This window comes from Sinocyclocheilus grahami, unplaced genomic scaffold, assembly GCF_001515645.1.
Source record: "Sinocyclocheilus grahami isolate Dianchi unplaced genomic scaffold, SAMN03320097.WGS_v1.1 scaffold156.1, whole genome shotgun sequence".
NCBI lineage: Eukaryota > Metazoa > Chordata > Actinopteri > Cypriniformes > Cyprinidae > Sinocyclocheilus > Sinocyclocheilus grahami.
In genome coordinates, this window is record NW_015505335.1 from 869,047 (window position 1) to 887,508 (window position 18,462).

At 35.8% G+C, this 18,462-nt stretch overlaps 1 protein-coding gene across 1 annotated transcript in view; it reads left to right on the top strand.

The window, feature by feature from the left end:
- The window catches only part of LOC107592668 (1,4-alpha-glucan-branching enzyme-like), a 194,866-nt gene that overhangs the window by 41,343 nt on the left and 135,061 nt on the right, over positions 1–18,462 (top strand). Inside the window, exons 4-6 of the mRNA XM_016282208.1 lie at positions 5,282–5,407; positions 6,582–6,717; positions 14,657–14,747. Coding sequence (XP_016137694.1) covers positions 5,282–5,407; positions 6,582–6,717; positions 14,657–14,747 — 353 coding nt within the window. The remainder of the gene's footprint in view (positions 1–5,281; positions 5,408–6,581; positions 6,718–14,656; positions 14,748–18,462) is intronic.

Consider the following 18,462-nt stretch of genomic DNA (forward strand, 5'->3'; position numbering starts at 1 on the left):
TAAAAAAGTAACTAATTACGTTACTTAGTTACTTTTTATGGAAAGTAATGCGTTATGTTACTTTTGCGTTACTTTTTAAATCTGGACAGGGCTTGCTTGTTTGTTTTTCAAATAAAAAAGTTCTATTTTTGGCAAATATAAAAACCGTTTTACACCAAAAGTGAAAGGAATAAGCCTCAGGCTGAAGGGAAAGTAAATTTAAGTCCGTACAGTAGAATGCAGAAGAATAAATTTCAACACACTTCAGCAATAAACAAAGACACACAAATGTTCGTCTAGAGTAATTTGTGCTTGTTAGTACGCTTGAACTGCATCATCAGAAGCTCAGAAGCTAATAGAATGGGATTAAATACATAAAGCATATTTGTGTTGTCTAACATTTAATTATTGCCGGTTTGCGTCATATTCTGAGTATATTCTCAGCATTTTTTAAATTCATTTTGAGGAATACTGAATCAGTTTTTTTATTTTGTGAGTGAGATGAATTAATGCATATTTATATTTATTTTAGAACTACAGTAGCTGATTTCTCTCAACATGGGGACAGGAGAGCTGTCAATCAATAAATTGGAAAAAAGTAACTTGCGTTACTTATTTGAAAAAGTAACTCAGATATTCTCTTGTAAATTAAAAAGTAATGCATTACTTTACTAGTTACTTGAAAAAAGTAATCTGATTACGTAACTTGCGTTACTTGTAATGCGTTACCCCCAACACTGTGTATATATATAGAACCATATGTCTGTTCCATCACCCAGTTGGAACATAAAAAATATTTTATAGTTATTTATTTATTTGGAAATTAAAAGAAGCAGGAGGTACCCAATGTAAATGGTTGCAAGGCTGCATTTATTCGATCAAAATGTTTAAAAATATAATCATTAATTAGTTAAAATATTATGAAATATTATTAGATTTTAAAATAACTGTTTTGTTTTTAAAGTTTTTTTACAATTCAATTTATTCCTTCCGAAATCATTCCAATGCTGATTTGGTGCTCAAGAAACATTTCTTATTATTATCTATGTTAAAAAACTGTTTTAATAATAGTGCTTAATATTTTTTTCTTAGGATTATTTAATGAAAAGAAAATTAAATAAAATAACTGTAACAATATAGATGTGTTCTTTATGGTCACTTTTGATCAATTTAATGCATCCTCGCATTAAAAGCCAAACAGTTTCTTGGGGACGTAAGAAATATTCATTGCCAGTAAATGTTTTCAATAAACCTGCGACTGGACCCTAAAATGACAGTACAGCAAAGTGACAGACATTAAATGAACTCAGTAAGAATTTTGTCATCATCCATTTATTCTCCACCTGCTTTCATTGACACCGTGTGTCTGCTATTTTCTGCTGTTTTCTCTCCATCAGTCGGTCAGGCTCAGCATCTGTTCATTCTCACACTCTTTTCTGGGTGATTATATAAACTGGCAAACCCGTGGTGTGGCGGTTTGGTGCTCCCGCATGTCCTCGGGTGAGAAGCCGCTAATGATTGAGCCCCACTGGGACGCTGGTCTGTAGGTCACCGGCAGGTGCCGATGGCTTTGTCATTACCTCTCGCTGGCAGCTTATGGAGGGGACCATCAAATGATCCATTTGCTTTTTGGCCCAGGAAAGAGAGAGATAGGGAGACTCAGGATGGAGGGCTCCCACGGGTGCATTCACACGATGAGAGATGCTCCGTTATCGATCCGCTCTCCTGTACTGACAGTCGTGTGGCTGTGCGCGGCAGCGGGGAGGAAGAGAAGAGTGCCTTTGAGTGAGTTAGACTGTAGTCGAGCACACACCGCTCTTTTCTCACTCTTGTTTGGAAAGCGGGCTGGAAACAAGTGCCTTAAGCTAGTTTTCTTAGAGTGTGGTTGTTAGGTTAGAGCAAACTTTAGATTATATGAATTATCATACCATTTAGTATGTTTTGTTTTAAGCCACAGGAAGTGTCCTCATAAACCATGTTCACGTTGTGATACCGATATCGTTATACACATTTATGTCCTAATAAACCACACACACACACACTCACACACACACACATTTGTTTGTGTGCATATATATATATATATATATATATATATATATATATATATATATATATACATACATACATACATACATACATACAAACATACAAACATATTATAAAGAGACATCATGGAACTGCATGTGAGCAGTACACTACATAGAAACATCGACTAACATTCCCATTCATATCAGTTGCAGTTCTGTGACTGAACTGACGCACCGCCCACAATCAAATCCAAAATCATAGCTACATTTAAACCTCACTGGATCATTTAAACATGGCCTTGAATATTATCAGGTACAAGATATATCAGGTAAAAAATAAAATAATTAAATAAATTAAATTAAATTAAATGGGTTGTTGCTCCATTCCTGATCATTTTAATCTCTTTTGGATTGCTAATTTTCCCTCAATATGCCCTCAATTTTTCACCAGGCTTTAATGGGTCTAAATTTGCATTGTGGTTGCTTCTACACCCATAAAAAGTAATTATCCATTGTTTTACTTCCTGCTATATTCGTTTGCAGTTTTTATCCAAATATGAAACACAAATGCATTTCATTCATAAATATGAGAATGTTTTAATAACTGGTGTTGAACATGAAAATATTGACCATATACATACATACATACATACATACATACATACAAACATATGTTAATATGTAATGCTCATCAAGGCTGCATTTGTAATATATATTAGACATAAACTAATATGCTATTTATTCCTGCGATGCAAAGCTGAATTATCAGCAGCCATTAATGCAGCCTTCAGTATCACATGATCCTTTAGAAATATTTCTAATAAATCATTCAGTAACATGTAATATAATATAATAATATAATATAATAATTACTTTTGTGTGTTGTTTTATTTATTTTATTTTTGAATATATTTGGGTTCAGATTTCATAACATAGAATAATAGAATTAAAATTGCTCATGGCCATCTAGATTTTAGAGTTATGAAATCATATTGTCAATAAAATAATTCTAAAAGTTGTGCTAATATTAAATTTAATTATTTTGATAAATATGTAGAATAATGGAATTAAAAATTATAGCATTAGGGCCATGTAATATTACCAAATATTATATTGTATTTTTTATTTTATTTTATACATTTCAGTATAATATATTGTCTGATTAGATAACTCTTAAAATTGTTTTAATACTAAATTTTATTCTCTCTACAGGGTATATATAATATGTAGAATAATTATATAATAATAAGAACTAAAATTTCTCAGGGCTATCTAGTATTACTATAATTTTTAGAGTTGTGAAATTATGTGTTGTGTGTTGTGTTATGTTATGTTATGTTATGTTATGTTGGAAACATTTTGGAAATTACAATACTTTTTCAGTCCTGCCATCTATAGATCCTGTTGCTCTACAGATCAATGAAAAAAAACAACTCACTCTGACATTAAATTCACACGTTGCCTTCGAATGCCCTTTAGAAAGGATAGCTTCTGTAGTCTAATCTTAGACACATGATGAGTTTTTAATATCTGCGAGTGAATAGTTTTGCTTCAGCTATAAATAACAATGCCGATAGTACACAAATGATTAAATGACCCTTTCCGTTTCTGATCAATGCTTTTGTGCTGGCTAATAGCTTTATTTTAGACATCTCTAGAAATCTTCATCTACATGAGGAAAAAAAACAGTGTGGCATAATAAACATGGTTACAAATCACTTCAGCAAAAAATAAAAATGCTGTCATTATTCACTCATTCTCATGTCATTCCAAACCAGTATCACTATTTTTTTTCTTCCATAGAAAAGAAATAAGTTATTTAGCAGAGTGTCCAGGCTGCTTATTTCCATACATTAAAACATACATTTGTAGCGTCTGGACCAATCAAACACACAATTTTTCATTTGATTGAACAAATCAGTTATTCATTAGATTAACAAATCGTCACAGTCCCCTCACCCAATAAACTGGATGCCAGGATGTCTGTAATTATTTATAATTAATTATGACTAGTTATGATTAATTATTCATATTTCCCCATGAGCTGATTCGCTACACATTCCTCAAAATTTTCAGAAGTTTACCTCTCATAATTCTGGCCTTTTTTCTCAGAATCACGTTATCTCGCAAATGCAAGTTTATCTCAAAAAGTCTATCTCAAAATTGGCGTTTTATTTATTTATTTATTTTTAATCAGAATCCTGAGTTTACAATTTCTCAATTGTGAGAACTTTTTTCTCTCTCTTGTTGCAGGTTTATATCTCACATTGTGTAGCATAATGCATTTTTCTGGACATGGTTACAAATCACTTAAGTAACTAAAAAAACTAACAAAAAACATCTGTCATTATTTATATGTATAAACCTGTGTCACAGTTTTTCTTCTGTGAAACAGAAATGCATTTATTTAACTGAATGTCTAGGCTTCTTATTTCTGTGTATTAAAACATACATTGACCATAGCTCCAAAATGCATCTTAAAAGAATATTATGATATTTTTATGGTGCTTTTTGTCATTTTTCTACGGCTTTAGTCCCCATTCACTTTCATTATATGGAAAAGAGCAGCCTATACATTCTGCTAAACGTCTCATTTTGTGTTTTCTGGAAAGTCATATAGGTTTGGAAAAAAAAACCCATGAGAGTGAGTAAATGGTGACAATTTTCATTTATCAGCGAGTTGTTGCTTTGAACACTGGCACAAACACAAGTTCCCATGTAATCTTTCCTGGCCTCTCTGTCTATAGTTGTAATCTAGGGCATATTGGTAAAAACAGAAAGCGTTTGATCTATTATTCATGTTACTCTTTCAAGTTTGGATGTATACTGTATGCATGTAAAGCAAGTACCAAGCTAAACATATAAGTAAACACATTTTTTTTCCCAGAATCGCTGCACGTTTATTGCCACACTTGGTGCTTAAATCAAATTGGTTATAAAATTGATAACCATGCAGTTTTCTCTTTAAAAAAAAAAAGAAGCTGCTTGTTGCCACAAATAGTTTTTCTAGAAACCCGATGCAATAAACTGAAAAGTCATATTTTTTCAGTATAAAACCTCTTTCACCTCCAGCGGTCAGACTGAACTTAAATGTCCTCTTTGCTTGTACAGAGTGACCTTTCTGCATGAGATTGGCCCTTTATCCCTGCTCTCTGGCAGCTGTAAACACATTTTCTCTTACCTGCATTACCCAGTGCCCTTTGCTTGTGCCCACGTCCCGACCCTCTCTCTGTGCCCTTGCCGTTACATCCCTCATTTGTCTCTCTTCCCAGGTGGTTGTTCACACCAGTGCAGGTGAGCGACTGTTCCGAATCTCACCTTGGGCAAAGTATGTGACCAGGCATGAGAAGTCCGTCATCTATGATTGGGTACATTGGGACCCTCCTCAACCTTACATTGTAAGTGATTATTTCCCTCCAGCACTGGTGTGCCACAACCTTTTATTTTTTAGTGAACTATAATGGGTCCTCAACTTTCCACCCTTGTATTTAAGTAGAACTGTGTCATGTAATGCATTTTTAATTTGGATGACCAAGTATGTGAGAATAATATGGAAGTTTATTATAAAATATTTATCTCACACGTTTTTTTTTTCAAAGAATTGCAAGTACAAGTCCCGTGGTTATAACTTTTTATTTAATCAGAATTCCGAGTCTGTATCTCACAATTCAGATTTTTTTTTTCTCAGAATTCTGCGTTTACATCACACAATTAAATTTTTTTGACTCTTAGTTTACATCACAGAATTATAACTTTTTTTATTTAAATTATAACATCCCATAATTCAGTTTTTTTTTCTTGGTATTCTGAGTTTACGGCATGCAATTCTGACTTTTTTTCTTGGAATTCTGAGTTTACATCCCGGAAATCTAATGTCTTTTTTTTTTTTTAGCAGAATTCGAACATTTTGCAATTCGGGTGTTTTTTTTCTCAGAATTCCGAGTTTGCATCACACAATTCTAACCTTTTCTAAGTTTACGTCTTGCAATTCTGACATTTGTATTACATTTTTTTTTTCTTTTGGTATTCTGAGTTTCAGCATGCAACTTTTTTTTTTTTTTGTCCTGAATTTTTAGACACCTGACCACATGCACATGCAGCGTTCTGCATAATGAAAAATTGCGAAGAAAAAGTGAGATAATTGTGAGATAAAAAGTCAATAACCTTTTTATTTTGTAATATATTTTTATCCCATGGCGGAAATACGCTTTCATAAAACAGTACTCTAGTTAGGGCATGTGTGTGTACTGTATATTCCTTATTAATTGAAGTTTCCAACCAAAGCAAACGGTTTCTGAAAACAGGAGGATGAAACGGCTTTATGAATACAACATGAGCCATTTCATTGCTTTCTACTTAGAGTAATTTTACTTTAATGTCAAGTCAAGACTGTGAACATCATCTCCTCAGACTATGAATTATATATGGCCGTTAATGTCCTCCAGTCTTGAGTCATGATTTGGTGAGATTCCCCCAAATTAGCTACTGTCAGCTCTGTTCATCTTATCTTCAGTTGTATTGGCATGCACTGTGATGTTAAATTTGGATGAAGAGTTTCTGTTTCTGTGCCAGCACAAGCACCCTCGTCCACAGAAGCCCAGGAGCCTACGGATATACGAGTCCCATGTTGGCATTGCATCTCCGGAGGGCAAAGTGGCATCCTACAGCAACTTTACACACAACGTGCTGCCTAGAATCAAAGATCTTGGTAAGAGACTGCGTCGTTAACACAAAACTGTTGAGATAATGAGAGTTTATGCCTAATAGACTTTGGTTCAAAGTGATTTTATCAGTAGGTTTTTTTCTTATTTTGTTGTTTTGTTTTGTGATGTGTTTTTTTTGTTTTTGCTTTGTTTTGTTTGCATTGGTTTTTAATGTTTGTTTTGTTTTGATTTGTTGCCTTAGATTAATTAGTGTATCAGTTACATTTCATTGAATCAAATAACTTTATCCACACATGGGTGTGGGTTTTATTAAACACAGCCTTATTTCTTTTATTTTATTTTTAAAATAATGTGTTATGTTTGTTTTTGTTTTGTTTGCGTTGGTTTTATGTTGGTTTTATTTTTTTTTGAATTGCCTCACAGTAATTGTCTTTGTCAGGAACATTTTATTCAAACAAATTACTTTTAATTCTTTTTTTGGACCCACTTTATATTAAGTGGCCTTAACAACTATGTACTTCCATTTAAATTAATAATTTGGTACAATGCACTTATTGTGCACATACATGTTTTTACATTGTACTTGTAGTGCATAGTAGTTAAGACGACTTAATATAAAGTGGGACCCTTTTTTTTCTCTCATTTAGTTTGCCTTGTTATATTTTCTTTTATTTATTGTGTGTGTTTTTTTTCCATCTTTGATAGTTCTTTTATGAATGCTTTAAACATTTCTTAAAACAAATTACTTTATCTGTACATGGATGTGTCACATGACCAATTCAACATTTATATTTTTCTCTGTGGCCTTTTGAGACAAAATGTTTAAACAATGATCTCTCTTTTTTTTTACTCTTTCTTCCTTCAAATCATTGTTTTAGCTAAACCTTTCAAATGAAAAGACATTTCAGACGGGGAAGATAATTACTACATAATGTTATGCTTTTAGAGAGACACTTTCATTTTTCTCTGCTAACAAAAAAAACAATGGGCTTCATCAGTAGCAGGTCCGTGAAGCACTTTATTCTTTTTGATGCATCACAGAGAAGTACTGAAGTTTTATGGTAGAGTATTACCATGTTTTTTGGAGATATACCATGACAATACCATGATATTCTTTAAAATACCTTGCATGACTATTAAGGGATCATGCTATACGTATATATCAAAGTACCATGGTATTAGCATCCAGTACATCACTGTACGTTGGTACATCACAGTACTTCTTTGTAAGGACACAAGCATTATTTTTTAGCCCAGAGAGAGGTTATGTTCTACCTGCCAGTGTTCTTCCTTCATCACAAAGTATCTGAGCTGCAGTGGTGCTTAACCTGACGGACCTGCCACATTGATGGTGAGCCACTGGCCCTGGCGCCTATGCTCTGGGGAGGCTGTTCTCTCAACCCAGCCCTTTTCTGCAGGTCAACACCCTGTTTACAGGCTTTAGCTGCCATGTGGAATGCTCATCATTAGTGCTGTCGTGGATGAGGGCTGGAGAGAGGTGTGTTTGAGTGTGCCAATGTGTTTTGGAGATGCAGGGGGTATTTTCAAGTGTTTAACAGGCACAGAAGATGAGGCTTAGAAGCCTGTGGATTAGAGATTGGGGTGATACAACAGTTCGTCCAAATTGGAACATTCTTAATTTCTTCTGTGGAGCATAAAAGGTGAATTTCTGAAAAATGACCAGGTCACTCTTTTCTGTTTATGGAAGGCGAATGGGGACTCTTACTGTCAGACACCAAAAAGGCACAATAAAGGCATCATATTAGATTCAACTTTATTGTCATTGCACATGTACGCTGGTACAAAGGTACAAAGGTACAAGGCAACGAAATGCAGTTAGCATCTAACCAGAAGTGCAATAAGCAGTAAGTACATGATATACAGTGTCTCCAATATGTTACAAATGTACAATAAATATACAGATAAGGCAGTACTATGGACATAATTTACAGATTTTTAAATACGATCAGCATGATATAGAGATAGGTGTACTATGAACATACTATACAGATGGATTATGTAATACGTTTATGTACACTATAAGCAGAAAAGTATGAACATATGAACATCATTTATAAATGAATATGTAAGCGATACATTAAGCTGTACAAAACGAGTGCAATGGACATTTAAAAAAGTGCATAGAAAATATTCCAGTGTGCAAATGGATGATTCCGTATTCTGGATGTACAGACAGTAGTGCAAGTAATAACAAGTGTAACAGGTTTTTTTTTTTTGGTAAACCAGATGTAGTGAGGAGTGTAAGTGTGGTTTGTGGGGGGGAGTCAGCGGGCAGAATTCAGTAAGGAGACAGCTGTAGGGAAAAAGCTGTTCCTAAGTCTGCTGGTCCTTGTCCGGAGGCTCCTGAAGCGCCTCCCGGAGGGCAGGAGGTTAAACAGTCTATGGTCAGGGTGAAAGGTGTCCTTAAGAATGCTGCGAGCTCGACGTAGACAGCGTTTCTTCTGGATGTCCTCAATAGCAGGAAGTGGTGTCCCTGTGATGCGTTGGGCGGTTTTCACCACCCTCTGCAGTGCCTTGCGGTTAGCAACTGAGCAGTTCCCATACCAGACTGTGATACAACTGGAAAGGATGTTCTCGATTGCACACTGGTAGAAGTTCACCAGGATGGCTGAAGACAACTGGTTCTTCTTCAGTGTCCTAAGGAAGAAGAGGCACTGGTGAGCCTTCTTGACCAGGCTGGAGGTGTTTGTGGTCCAGGACAGGTCCTCCGAGATGTGGGTTCCCAGGAACTTGAAGCTGGAGACACGTTCAACAACTGTCCCGCTAATGTGGATGGGGTCATTCGTGTTTCCTTTCTTCTTCCTGAAGTCCACAATAAGCTCCTTTGTCTTACTGGTGTTATATGATGACTATATTCAAAGCCATATAATAACTTTATGTGATAAACCAATGGGAACTCCTGAGAATCTTCTGGAAAGCTCTACTCAGATATTTCATTACATAATCTATCGGTCTATTTGTGACCGAGTTGGAGTTCACAAAACCACTCTAAACCAGACTGATCTGGTTGTCGAGTTCTTGAGTCACAGCATTTAACAGCTCGCTGAAAGGGACAAACATGAGTGAATAATGACTTCATTTCAGGATATGAATGCTAAATAAAGCATATTATTTAAGATTTCTCCTTTAGTGTTCCACTGAAAAAGACAGACATACACTTTTGGAATAAAATGAGAGTATTTGATAACATAATTTTCATTTTTGGGTGAACGATCCCTTTAATAACAACCATTATCTTTTGCGTCCTGGATCCTGGACTCTGTTTTGAAACATTTAATGTTGACAGGAATATTTGTCAAGAGATGCCTGCGGTGTAGATTTTTTACAGCAGAAGTTCCAGACATTTATCTCAGGCAGAGAGTCTGAATCTGTTGATGTGCTTATGAAAGGAGTGTGCTTTTTGGTGTTTGAATTAAATGGTACTTTTCTTCATTTCAGTATGAGTAGATTGTGGGCTACTTTTTTTGTTTGTTTGTTTTGTTTTGTTTGCATTGGACGTTTGTTTTTGTTTGTCTTTTTCTTTTTGTTTGTTTGTTTGTAATGTGTATTGTTTGTTTTGTTTGTTTGTTATTTATTTATCTGTATATTTGTTTTGTTTATTTTTAAAGGGATAGTTCACCCAAAAATGAAAATTACCCTATACTCTCAAGCCATCCTAGGTGTATATGACTTTCTTCTTTCAGACGAATACAATCGGAGTTATATTAAATTAAGTATGGCACTTCCAAGCTTTGTTAATGACAGTGAATGGCTGTTGATATTCAATAGTCCAATAGAAGTCCAATAAAGTGCATCCATCCATCATAAATGTGCTCTACAGGGTTAATAAAGACCTTCTGAAGCGAATCGATGCGTTTGAAAAATGTCCATATTTAAAACTTTATAAGAAGTAATCTCTAGCTTCCGCTGACTGCCGTATGTGCGTGCACGAGAAAGTGGCGTAGCGTAAGCGCTGGTGAGAATATGCTAGTGTCGGGAGAACCCAGATTTGTTTTATAAGAGCAAAGGAAGCAAAGTTTCAGTTGTTTAGTAAAAGAAAAGCCAGTCTCCTCTGGATTTATGTCGAAATCCTGCAACATTTTTCTATACAAATCCTAGTTTGTATTTCTAATTCATGACCAATGTTTTGTTTTGCTCTCTCCTCTGCGCTTCCGCATTCGTCACTTCTCACTGGACGCCTACGCCTATCTATCTATCTGTTTCTTTTAATTTAATTGACTTTTTTATTTCAGGATGAGTTGGTGATGGCCTTATTAAATCAAAATTTCATCACTTTTTAAAGAAGACAATCATAGAAACATGGAATGGGCTCTTTTGGACAATGTACACATACCTGGCATTGGGCCACAGAGGCCCTTAAGGGCCCCATCTATATGTAGGCACAGTAATTCTCTAGAAATATCATGGTGGTGGGTTCTTTTAGCATTTCGGAAATATGGGAATCATTTAAAACCTTCACACCAACTCCAACATTGTGCCTGTAAGTAGCACAGGGACAAGCACCACTCAAGTTTTTCTAGAAAAATATAAAAAAGTATATATATTTTTTTATTGCTTGTAGGCAAAACAGAAATATTTGTGCCTGCATGTTTAGATGGAAATTGACCGTCTTCCCACATAAAGTCCTACGAAGCCATTTGCAGTAACACATATTGTGAGAGAATAATTCATGCATATGTCCATGCACTAAACCAGTATGTTGTTGCAGTGTGTCTGTCGCTCCCTTGAGTTCTCATTGTTTCGTGGTAACCGGTTTGCATTTCCCTAGACAATTGTGGTTCTGGCATCTATAAAGCGTCGAAAGTGTTCTGTGTGTGTGTGTGTGTGTGTGCTCTAAGAAGTAATCTCTAGCTTCCGCTGACTGCCGTATGTGCGTGCACGAGAAAGTGGCGTAGCGTAAGCGCTGGTGAGAATATGCTAGTGTCGGGAGAACCCAGATTTGTTTTATAAGAGCAAAGGAAGCAAAGTTTCAGTTGTTTAGTAAAAGAAAAGCCAGTCTCCTCTGGATTTATGTCGAAATCCTGCAACATTTTTCTATACAAATCCTAGTTTGTATTTCTAATTCATGACCAATGTTTTGTTTTGCTCTCTCCTCTGCGCTTCCGCATTCGTCACTTCTCACTGGACGCCTACGCCTATCTATCTATCTGTTTCTTTTAATTGAATTGACTTTTTTATTTCAGGATGAGTTGGTGATGGCCTTATTAAATCAAAATTTCATCACTTTTTAAAGAAGACAATCATAGAAACATGGAATGGGCTCTTTTGGACAATGTACACATACCTGGCATTGGGCCACAGAGGCCCTTAAGGGCCCCATCTATATGTAGGCACAGTAATTCTCTAGAAATATCATGGTGGTGGGTTCTTTTAGCATTTCGGAAATATGGGAATCATTTAAAACCTTCACACCAACTCCAACATTGTGCCTGTAAGTAGCACAGGGACAAGCACCACTCAAGTTTTTCTAGAAAAATATAAAAAAGTATATATTTTTTTTATTGCTTGTAGGCAAAACAGAAATATTTGTGCCTGCATGTTTAGATGGAAATTGACCGTCTTCCCACATAAAGTCCTACGAAGCCATTTGCAGTAACACATATTGTGAGAGAATAATTCATGCATATGTCCATGCACTAAACCAGTATGTTGTTGCAGTGTGTCTGTCGCTCCCTTGAGTTCTCATTGTTTCGTGGTAACCGGTTTGCATTTCCCTAGACAATTGTGGTTCTGGCATCTATAAAGCGTCGAAAGTGTTCTGTGTGTGTGTGTGTGTGTGTGCTCACACATCGTCGGTGAGACGAGCCCCTGGCGCTGTCACACCTCATCAAAAATCCCCAAACTTTCTCTGAAGCAGGGCGAGGAAGATCACTAGATAGATAGATAAATAAATAAACCAATCTGCTCAGAAAAAAAGAACAATGTGAGATAAGCCTGGATCTCCCTCTTGAGTCCTTCCCATTAAGATTCAGAGCCGTGTCAGTGCAGCTACAGTCTGCATGGGCAACCAAAACGCTGGTTTGGACAGTTAAGACTTGCGTATGACCCGGTGGCCACTTTGTGTTCGCATAAAAGAGCAGCTTCTGTAGTGGACACTTTCTGGTCAGAGCTGAAGGGGGAAGAAGGGAAGATGTTTTGTTGGGTTTGACGGTTGTCTGTGTACCGCTGTATTCCTTGGGACAAACCCGAGTAGTGTTTTCATGTCAAGGTTTTGTGTGGCCTTTTTGATTAACAAATGTATTATTTTTGTTTGACGGTTTTATAATGTCCTCTTGTTAATGAAAACAGATGTTTTGAAATTATGCGAAGCCGTCGTTCTCTGCGTGGGCATTTGGTGCACACTGCCGTGGGGACGACACAAAATCAGCAGAACAGCAGAATTTGTACTTTTTTGCTCCCACGTTTATTTTGCAGGAAAGTTGACTGAAACTGAAAGTTTGCTGTAGCAATAAAAAAAATAAAATGTTTTTAACAAATACATTTGGCAACTTAAAAGATTAGATTTGAAGCTTTAAAAGTATAGTTCATTCAAAAATGAAAATGCGGTCATTTTATGTGCTGGCTATTTAAATGAATTCATTTGAAAAGGAATTAAGATAAAAAGGATGTTTTGTTGGGTTTGACGGTTGTCTGTGTACCACTGTATTCCTTGGGACAAACCCGAGTAGTGTTTTCATGTCAAGGTTTTGTGTGGCCTTTTTTATTAACAAATGTATTATTTTTGTTTGACAGTTTTATAATGTCCTCTTGTTAATGAAAACAGATGTTTTGAAATTATGCGAAGCCGTCGTTCTCTGCGTGGGCATTTGGTGCACACTGCCGTGGGGACGACACAAAATCAGCAGAACAGCAGAATTTGTACTTTTTTGCTCCCACGTTTATTTTGCAGGAAAGTTGACTGAAACTGAAAGTTTGCTGTAGCAATAAAAAAAATAAAATGTTTTTAACAAATACATTTGGCAACTTAAAAGATTAGATTTGAAGCTTTAAAAGTATAGTTCATTCAAAAATGAAAATGCGGTCATTTTATGTGCTGGCTATTTAAATGAATTCATTTGAAAAGGAATTAAGATAAAAATTTGTAATGTAAATAGTTTTTTACTCTAAAGTTATCATCATCATCATCATCATATATAATTATTATTATTAAATACCACATTTTCTATTTTACAGTGATATGTTACAGTAGTATTTCATATTTTTACATTTTATTTAATATTATTTTATTATACAATTATTAATCGTAATATTATTATTATTAATTATATAGAAATGGTACTCAAAATTGTACTGCAAAGTCAATCTTATCACTTTTATTAAATACTAGATTTTATAATTTTTAATAATTGTATTTAATAGTAGTAGTAATAATAATAATAATAAACTATTATTATTATTATCACAAAACGTTTGGCCAACTTGTGCAACCCTACAAACAAGAACAGCGATCCTGAAGAAAAAAAAAGGCATTTAAAATTCCAGTCACAATTTTTATCAGAGAAATCATCTAAATTGTGCAGCCCTAGGTTGTTTCTAATACTTTGCGTGTTAAGCTCTAAAAATGACACAAAACACCAAAAAGCACCATAGAGTTTGTCCAGATCACTCATACATTATATTACAGTACATATTTTCTGAAGCACTATAGCTTTGTGTGATGAACAGATTGAAATTTTACTGTGTCTGGATCATTGAGTTGAAAAATGGACCAACTGGTTAATTGAAAGAAAAAAAAAAAGTCTCAAAACAGTAATTTTTTTCAGACTTGATTCTTGAGTTCAACTCTGTAACTTGTTGTTTTTATGGGAAAGATCTGAATGAACATTCTTCAAGATATCTAAATTTCCACTAAAGAAAGTAAGTCATATGGGTTTGGAGTGGCATGAGAAAATGATGATAGAATATTAGTTTTTGGCAAAGATCTGCTAATAAGCACTGCTGTCTTTACTGTCATACACACAGGTTATAACTGTATTCAGCTAATGGCGATCATGGAGCATGCCTACTACGCTAGCTTCGGTTACCAGGTCACCAGTTTCTTCGCAGCATCAAGGTAAATATATCTAATGCTGGGAAATGTTCCAGTCCATTTCATGTTGACATTGTTTTCTTTGTTTTCTGACTAACCAGTTTGCAAACTTAGTGAACTGCCTTGCAGTAATTTTTGCTCCATTTGTGCACATTCCTTGTACATTTGAATATTTATTGTGTCTCAGTTCTGTTGTAGACCGTTTTTGCATTGCTTCAGGCTTACTTTTGTCTTTCATTATTATATATATATATGCATTTCCTTAATAAAATATACGCACTGTCTATGGAGCAGACATTTCTCCCCAGGTGGTATTCTGTATATAACTTTGTATTGTGACAGATGAAAATCTTGAATTTTGTCTACTGTCTAGAGGCCTTTCACACAGAACGAGTTTTTGCATTCTGCTGTGTTCGACCGTGTTTGACCATCGCACTCGCATCTCGCTTCTTTTGCAACATCTCATGCATGACAAAGCATTTCCCAAAAGTCAGTGATCAAGTTGAAAGAAATAAAAAAAAAGAAGTAATTTTTTTTTTACTTGCTTCTGGTGTAGTCACTTCCAGTTAGCTGTACAAAAACAGTCCATTATGCTGCTTGATATTGTAAATTATTTTATTTTAATATAATGTCTTAATCATAAACACACTGGTTTGTAGCACATTTAGTTTTATGTGCACATTATTAACCTACAGTGGCTAATGAAGTCTCACACATTCAAAGAAAATAGTTAATTCCACATTGCAAAATAAACAGGATACTTTGGATTTTGTTAGGGCTGTCGATTCAACACGTACATTTTTTGTGATTAATTATGGAAAAAATAACACATTAAAAGAGTTCCGTCATCTAATGCTGTTGTTGCTGATGAACATGATGCAAGGTGATAACTGACTGTATGATGAGTCTATTAGAATGCAGTTATATGCCCCTAAAATTTAAGATAGGAGGGCAAACAATACCCTGCATGTTTTTTTGTGTGTGTGTGTGTGCGTGTGTGTGTATATATATATATATATATATATATATCAGTGGTGTGCAGTGGTTCACAGAGGAGACGAATTGTTGAATAAAGTCATTATTTTTGTTTTCTTCGCATACAAACAGTATTCTCGTCGCTTCATACAATTCAGATTTAACCACTGATGGCAGATGGACTGTTCTGACGATGCCTTTCATACTTTTCTGGACCCTGACAGTGCAATTTACTTGGCAGTCAATAGGACAGTCACAAGCCTCCCGGTTTGTGGCTTAACATTGGTATCACCGTCAGCACCACCTATCGCGGCAAGCCTAATATATATATATATATATATATATATATATATATATACACATTTTAGCCACAATATTGTCAGTATTGTCTGTTTTCGCTCAATTTCAGCAGCAAAAATAGTTTGTAAATACAAAAAAAAAACACCAGAACTGTTATAACTTTCTGAGCAACACACTTTTTGAATAGTTCAAGTAAGCTAATTATTCATGGCCCTTTCATAAACAATCTTGGTTAGTTTCTGAATGAATCAGTTGAATGAATGACACGCTCATTCAATGACTTGCCGCCACCTACTGGTGGTTTTAGTTTCATATTTATTTTTTTATGTCATATTTCATATTTCATTATTCAATTTTTTTTAAAACAATCTCATTTAACGCATCTCATTTAAATAATTCTCATTTAAAGGCTAGCCACAATATTGTCAGTATTGTCTGTTTTCGCTCAATTTCAGCAGCAAAAATAGTTTGTAAATACAAAAAAAAAACACCAGAACTGTTATAACTTTCTAAACAACACACTTTTTGAATAGTTCAAGTAAGCTAATTATTCATGGCCCTTTCATAAACAATCTTGGTTAGTTTCTGAATGAATCAGTTGAATGAATGACACGCTCATTCAATGACTTGCCGCCACCTACTGGTGGTTTTAGTTTCATATTTATTTTTTTATGTCATATTTCATATTTCACACAACAATTTTTTTTAAAACAATCTCATTTAACGCATCTCATTTAAATAATTCTCATTTAAAGGCTAGGTTATTTGGTTCAATAACATTGTTTGTTCTGATTGAAAATCTCTTCACATACCGATAGCAATCACTAAGTTAAGTGGTCTAAATGTATTTATATAGTCTGTGGAAGGTGTAGGACCATAAAATGTTCATCCAATCATATCCCTTGGTCCAAGGGCTACGATAGGCTGTCCGACCTGCCTGTCAGTCAGTGTATGTATTTGCATACCTCTGCTCACCCATTTCGCGCAGACAATATACGTCATCAGCGCGTTCCCTTACGCTATTGCAGACCGAGCGAGAATGGAAGATGTTATTATTGTAATATCATGCGCTTTGTACTGTAATGTTTTTTCACCAGTGAGTGAGACATTAGGTAATCTGACAGCATTGCATTCAACCCTCCACCAACGCCATCTCTCACCATAGGGCCTTTCGCACCGCAGGAACCTTTTCATAGTACCAGAACTAATTGTGGAACTACCCACTTTTCGGCGTGTTCGCACCGCCGGAACTGGGTGCGATTTTAGTACCGGACTGCCTCTTTCGAGAACCAAATTAGCTCCTACTACGGAGCAGGGTCTAACCAGCACAACTGGTACTAATCGTGACGTAAGTAGACATTGATTGGCCAAACGCGTACGAAAACGCCCTCACCCACCATGATTTAAAACGCCGTGTAAACATACTGTAAGCATGTCAACTTATTTCGCAAGTATGGAGAACAGCGATAGATGGACGGACGCTGAAGTGCAGGCACTTGTAGCAAATGTAGCACTGCCAGTTGTTGTTGGAGATTCTTAGTCCTCCTTTCCGTTCTTTCAATCGCTTTACGTATACGTCGACTTTCCATGTCCATTATTGTGAAACCCGCGAGACACAACAAAAACACAGCTCAATCGTGACGTAAGTAGACATTGATTGGCCAAACGCGTACGAAAACGCCCTCACCCACCATGATTTAAAACGCCGTGTAAACATACTGTAAGCATGTCAACTTATTTCGCAAGTATGGAGAACAGCGATAGATGGACGGACGCTGAAGTGCAGGCACTTGTAGCAAATGTAGCACTGCCAGTTGTCGTTGGAGATTCTTAGTCCTCCTTTCCGTTCTTTCAATCGCTTTACGTATACGTCGACTTTCCATGTCCATTATTGTGAAACCCGCGAGACACGACAAACACACAGCACCGATTACAGCGTCCTCCATCCTCCTGTTGTTAACGTAGTTCTTTGTTTCTGTTGTTGAACACCGCGCACAAATGACGTCGCTGTCGACCGGCTTACGTCACTTCTTAGTACACACTCTCGGTGTGAATGCAACCCTGTATATAGTACTGGGAAATAGTTCGCGCAAAATCGTCCCAGTACTTTAGTACCGTACGTTTAGTTCTGGAAAGGGCCTTATGTCGCTGTGCGCGTTCATGTTTTTTGGAGGAGGCGTGGCTTTGGAGATTGATTTGCAGGGAGGGTGGGATCTTATGCTTTCAAAGCTAGCTTGCTATTGCTAGCCTCTCTGAAATGGCCTACCCTACCTTTAAATTTTCTTTTGGGTGGGGGGGGGGTAATTATAAAAATCATATAATTAATTTGAATCGCTTGACAACCCTTTTTTTCTATTCCTCTTCCCTGCGTCTCACATTTTTAAACACAAAAACACCTTCTTTGTGAATCACTGATCTGGAACACTAGGCAGGAACGCTGTGAGCCAAAGTTAAAAATGACCCT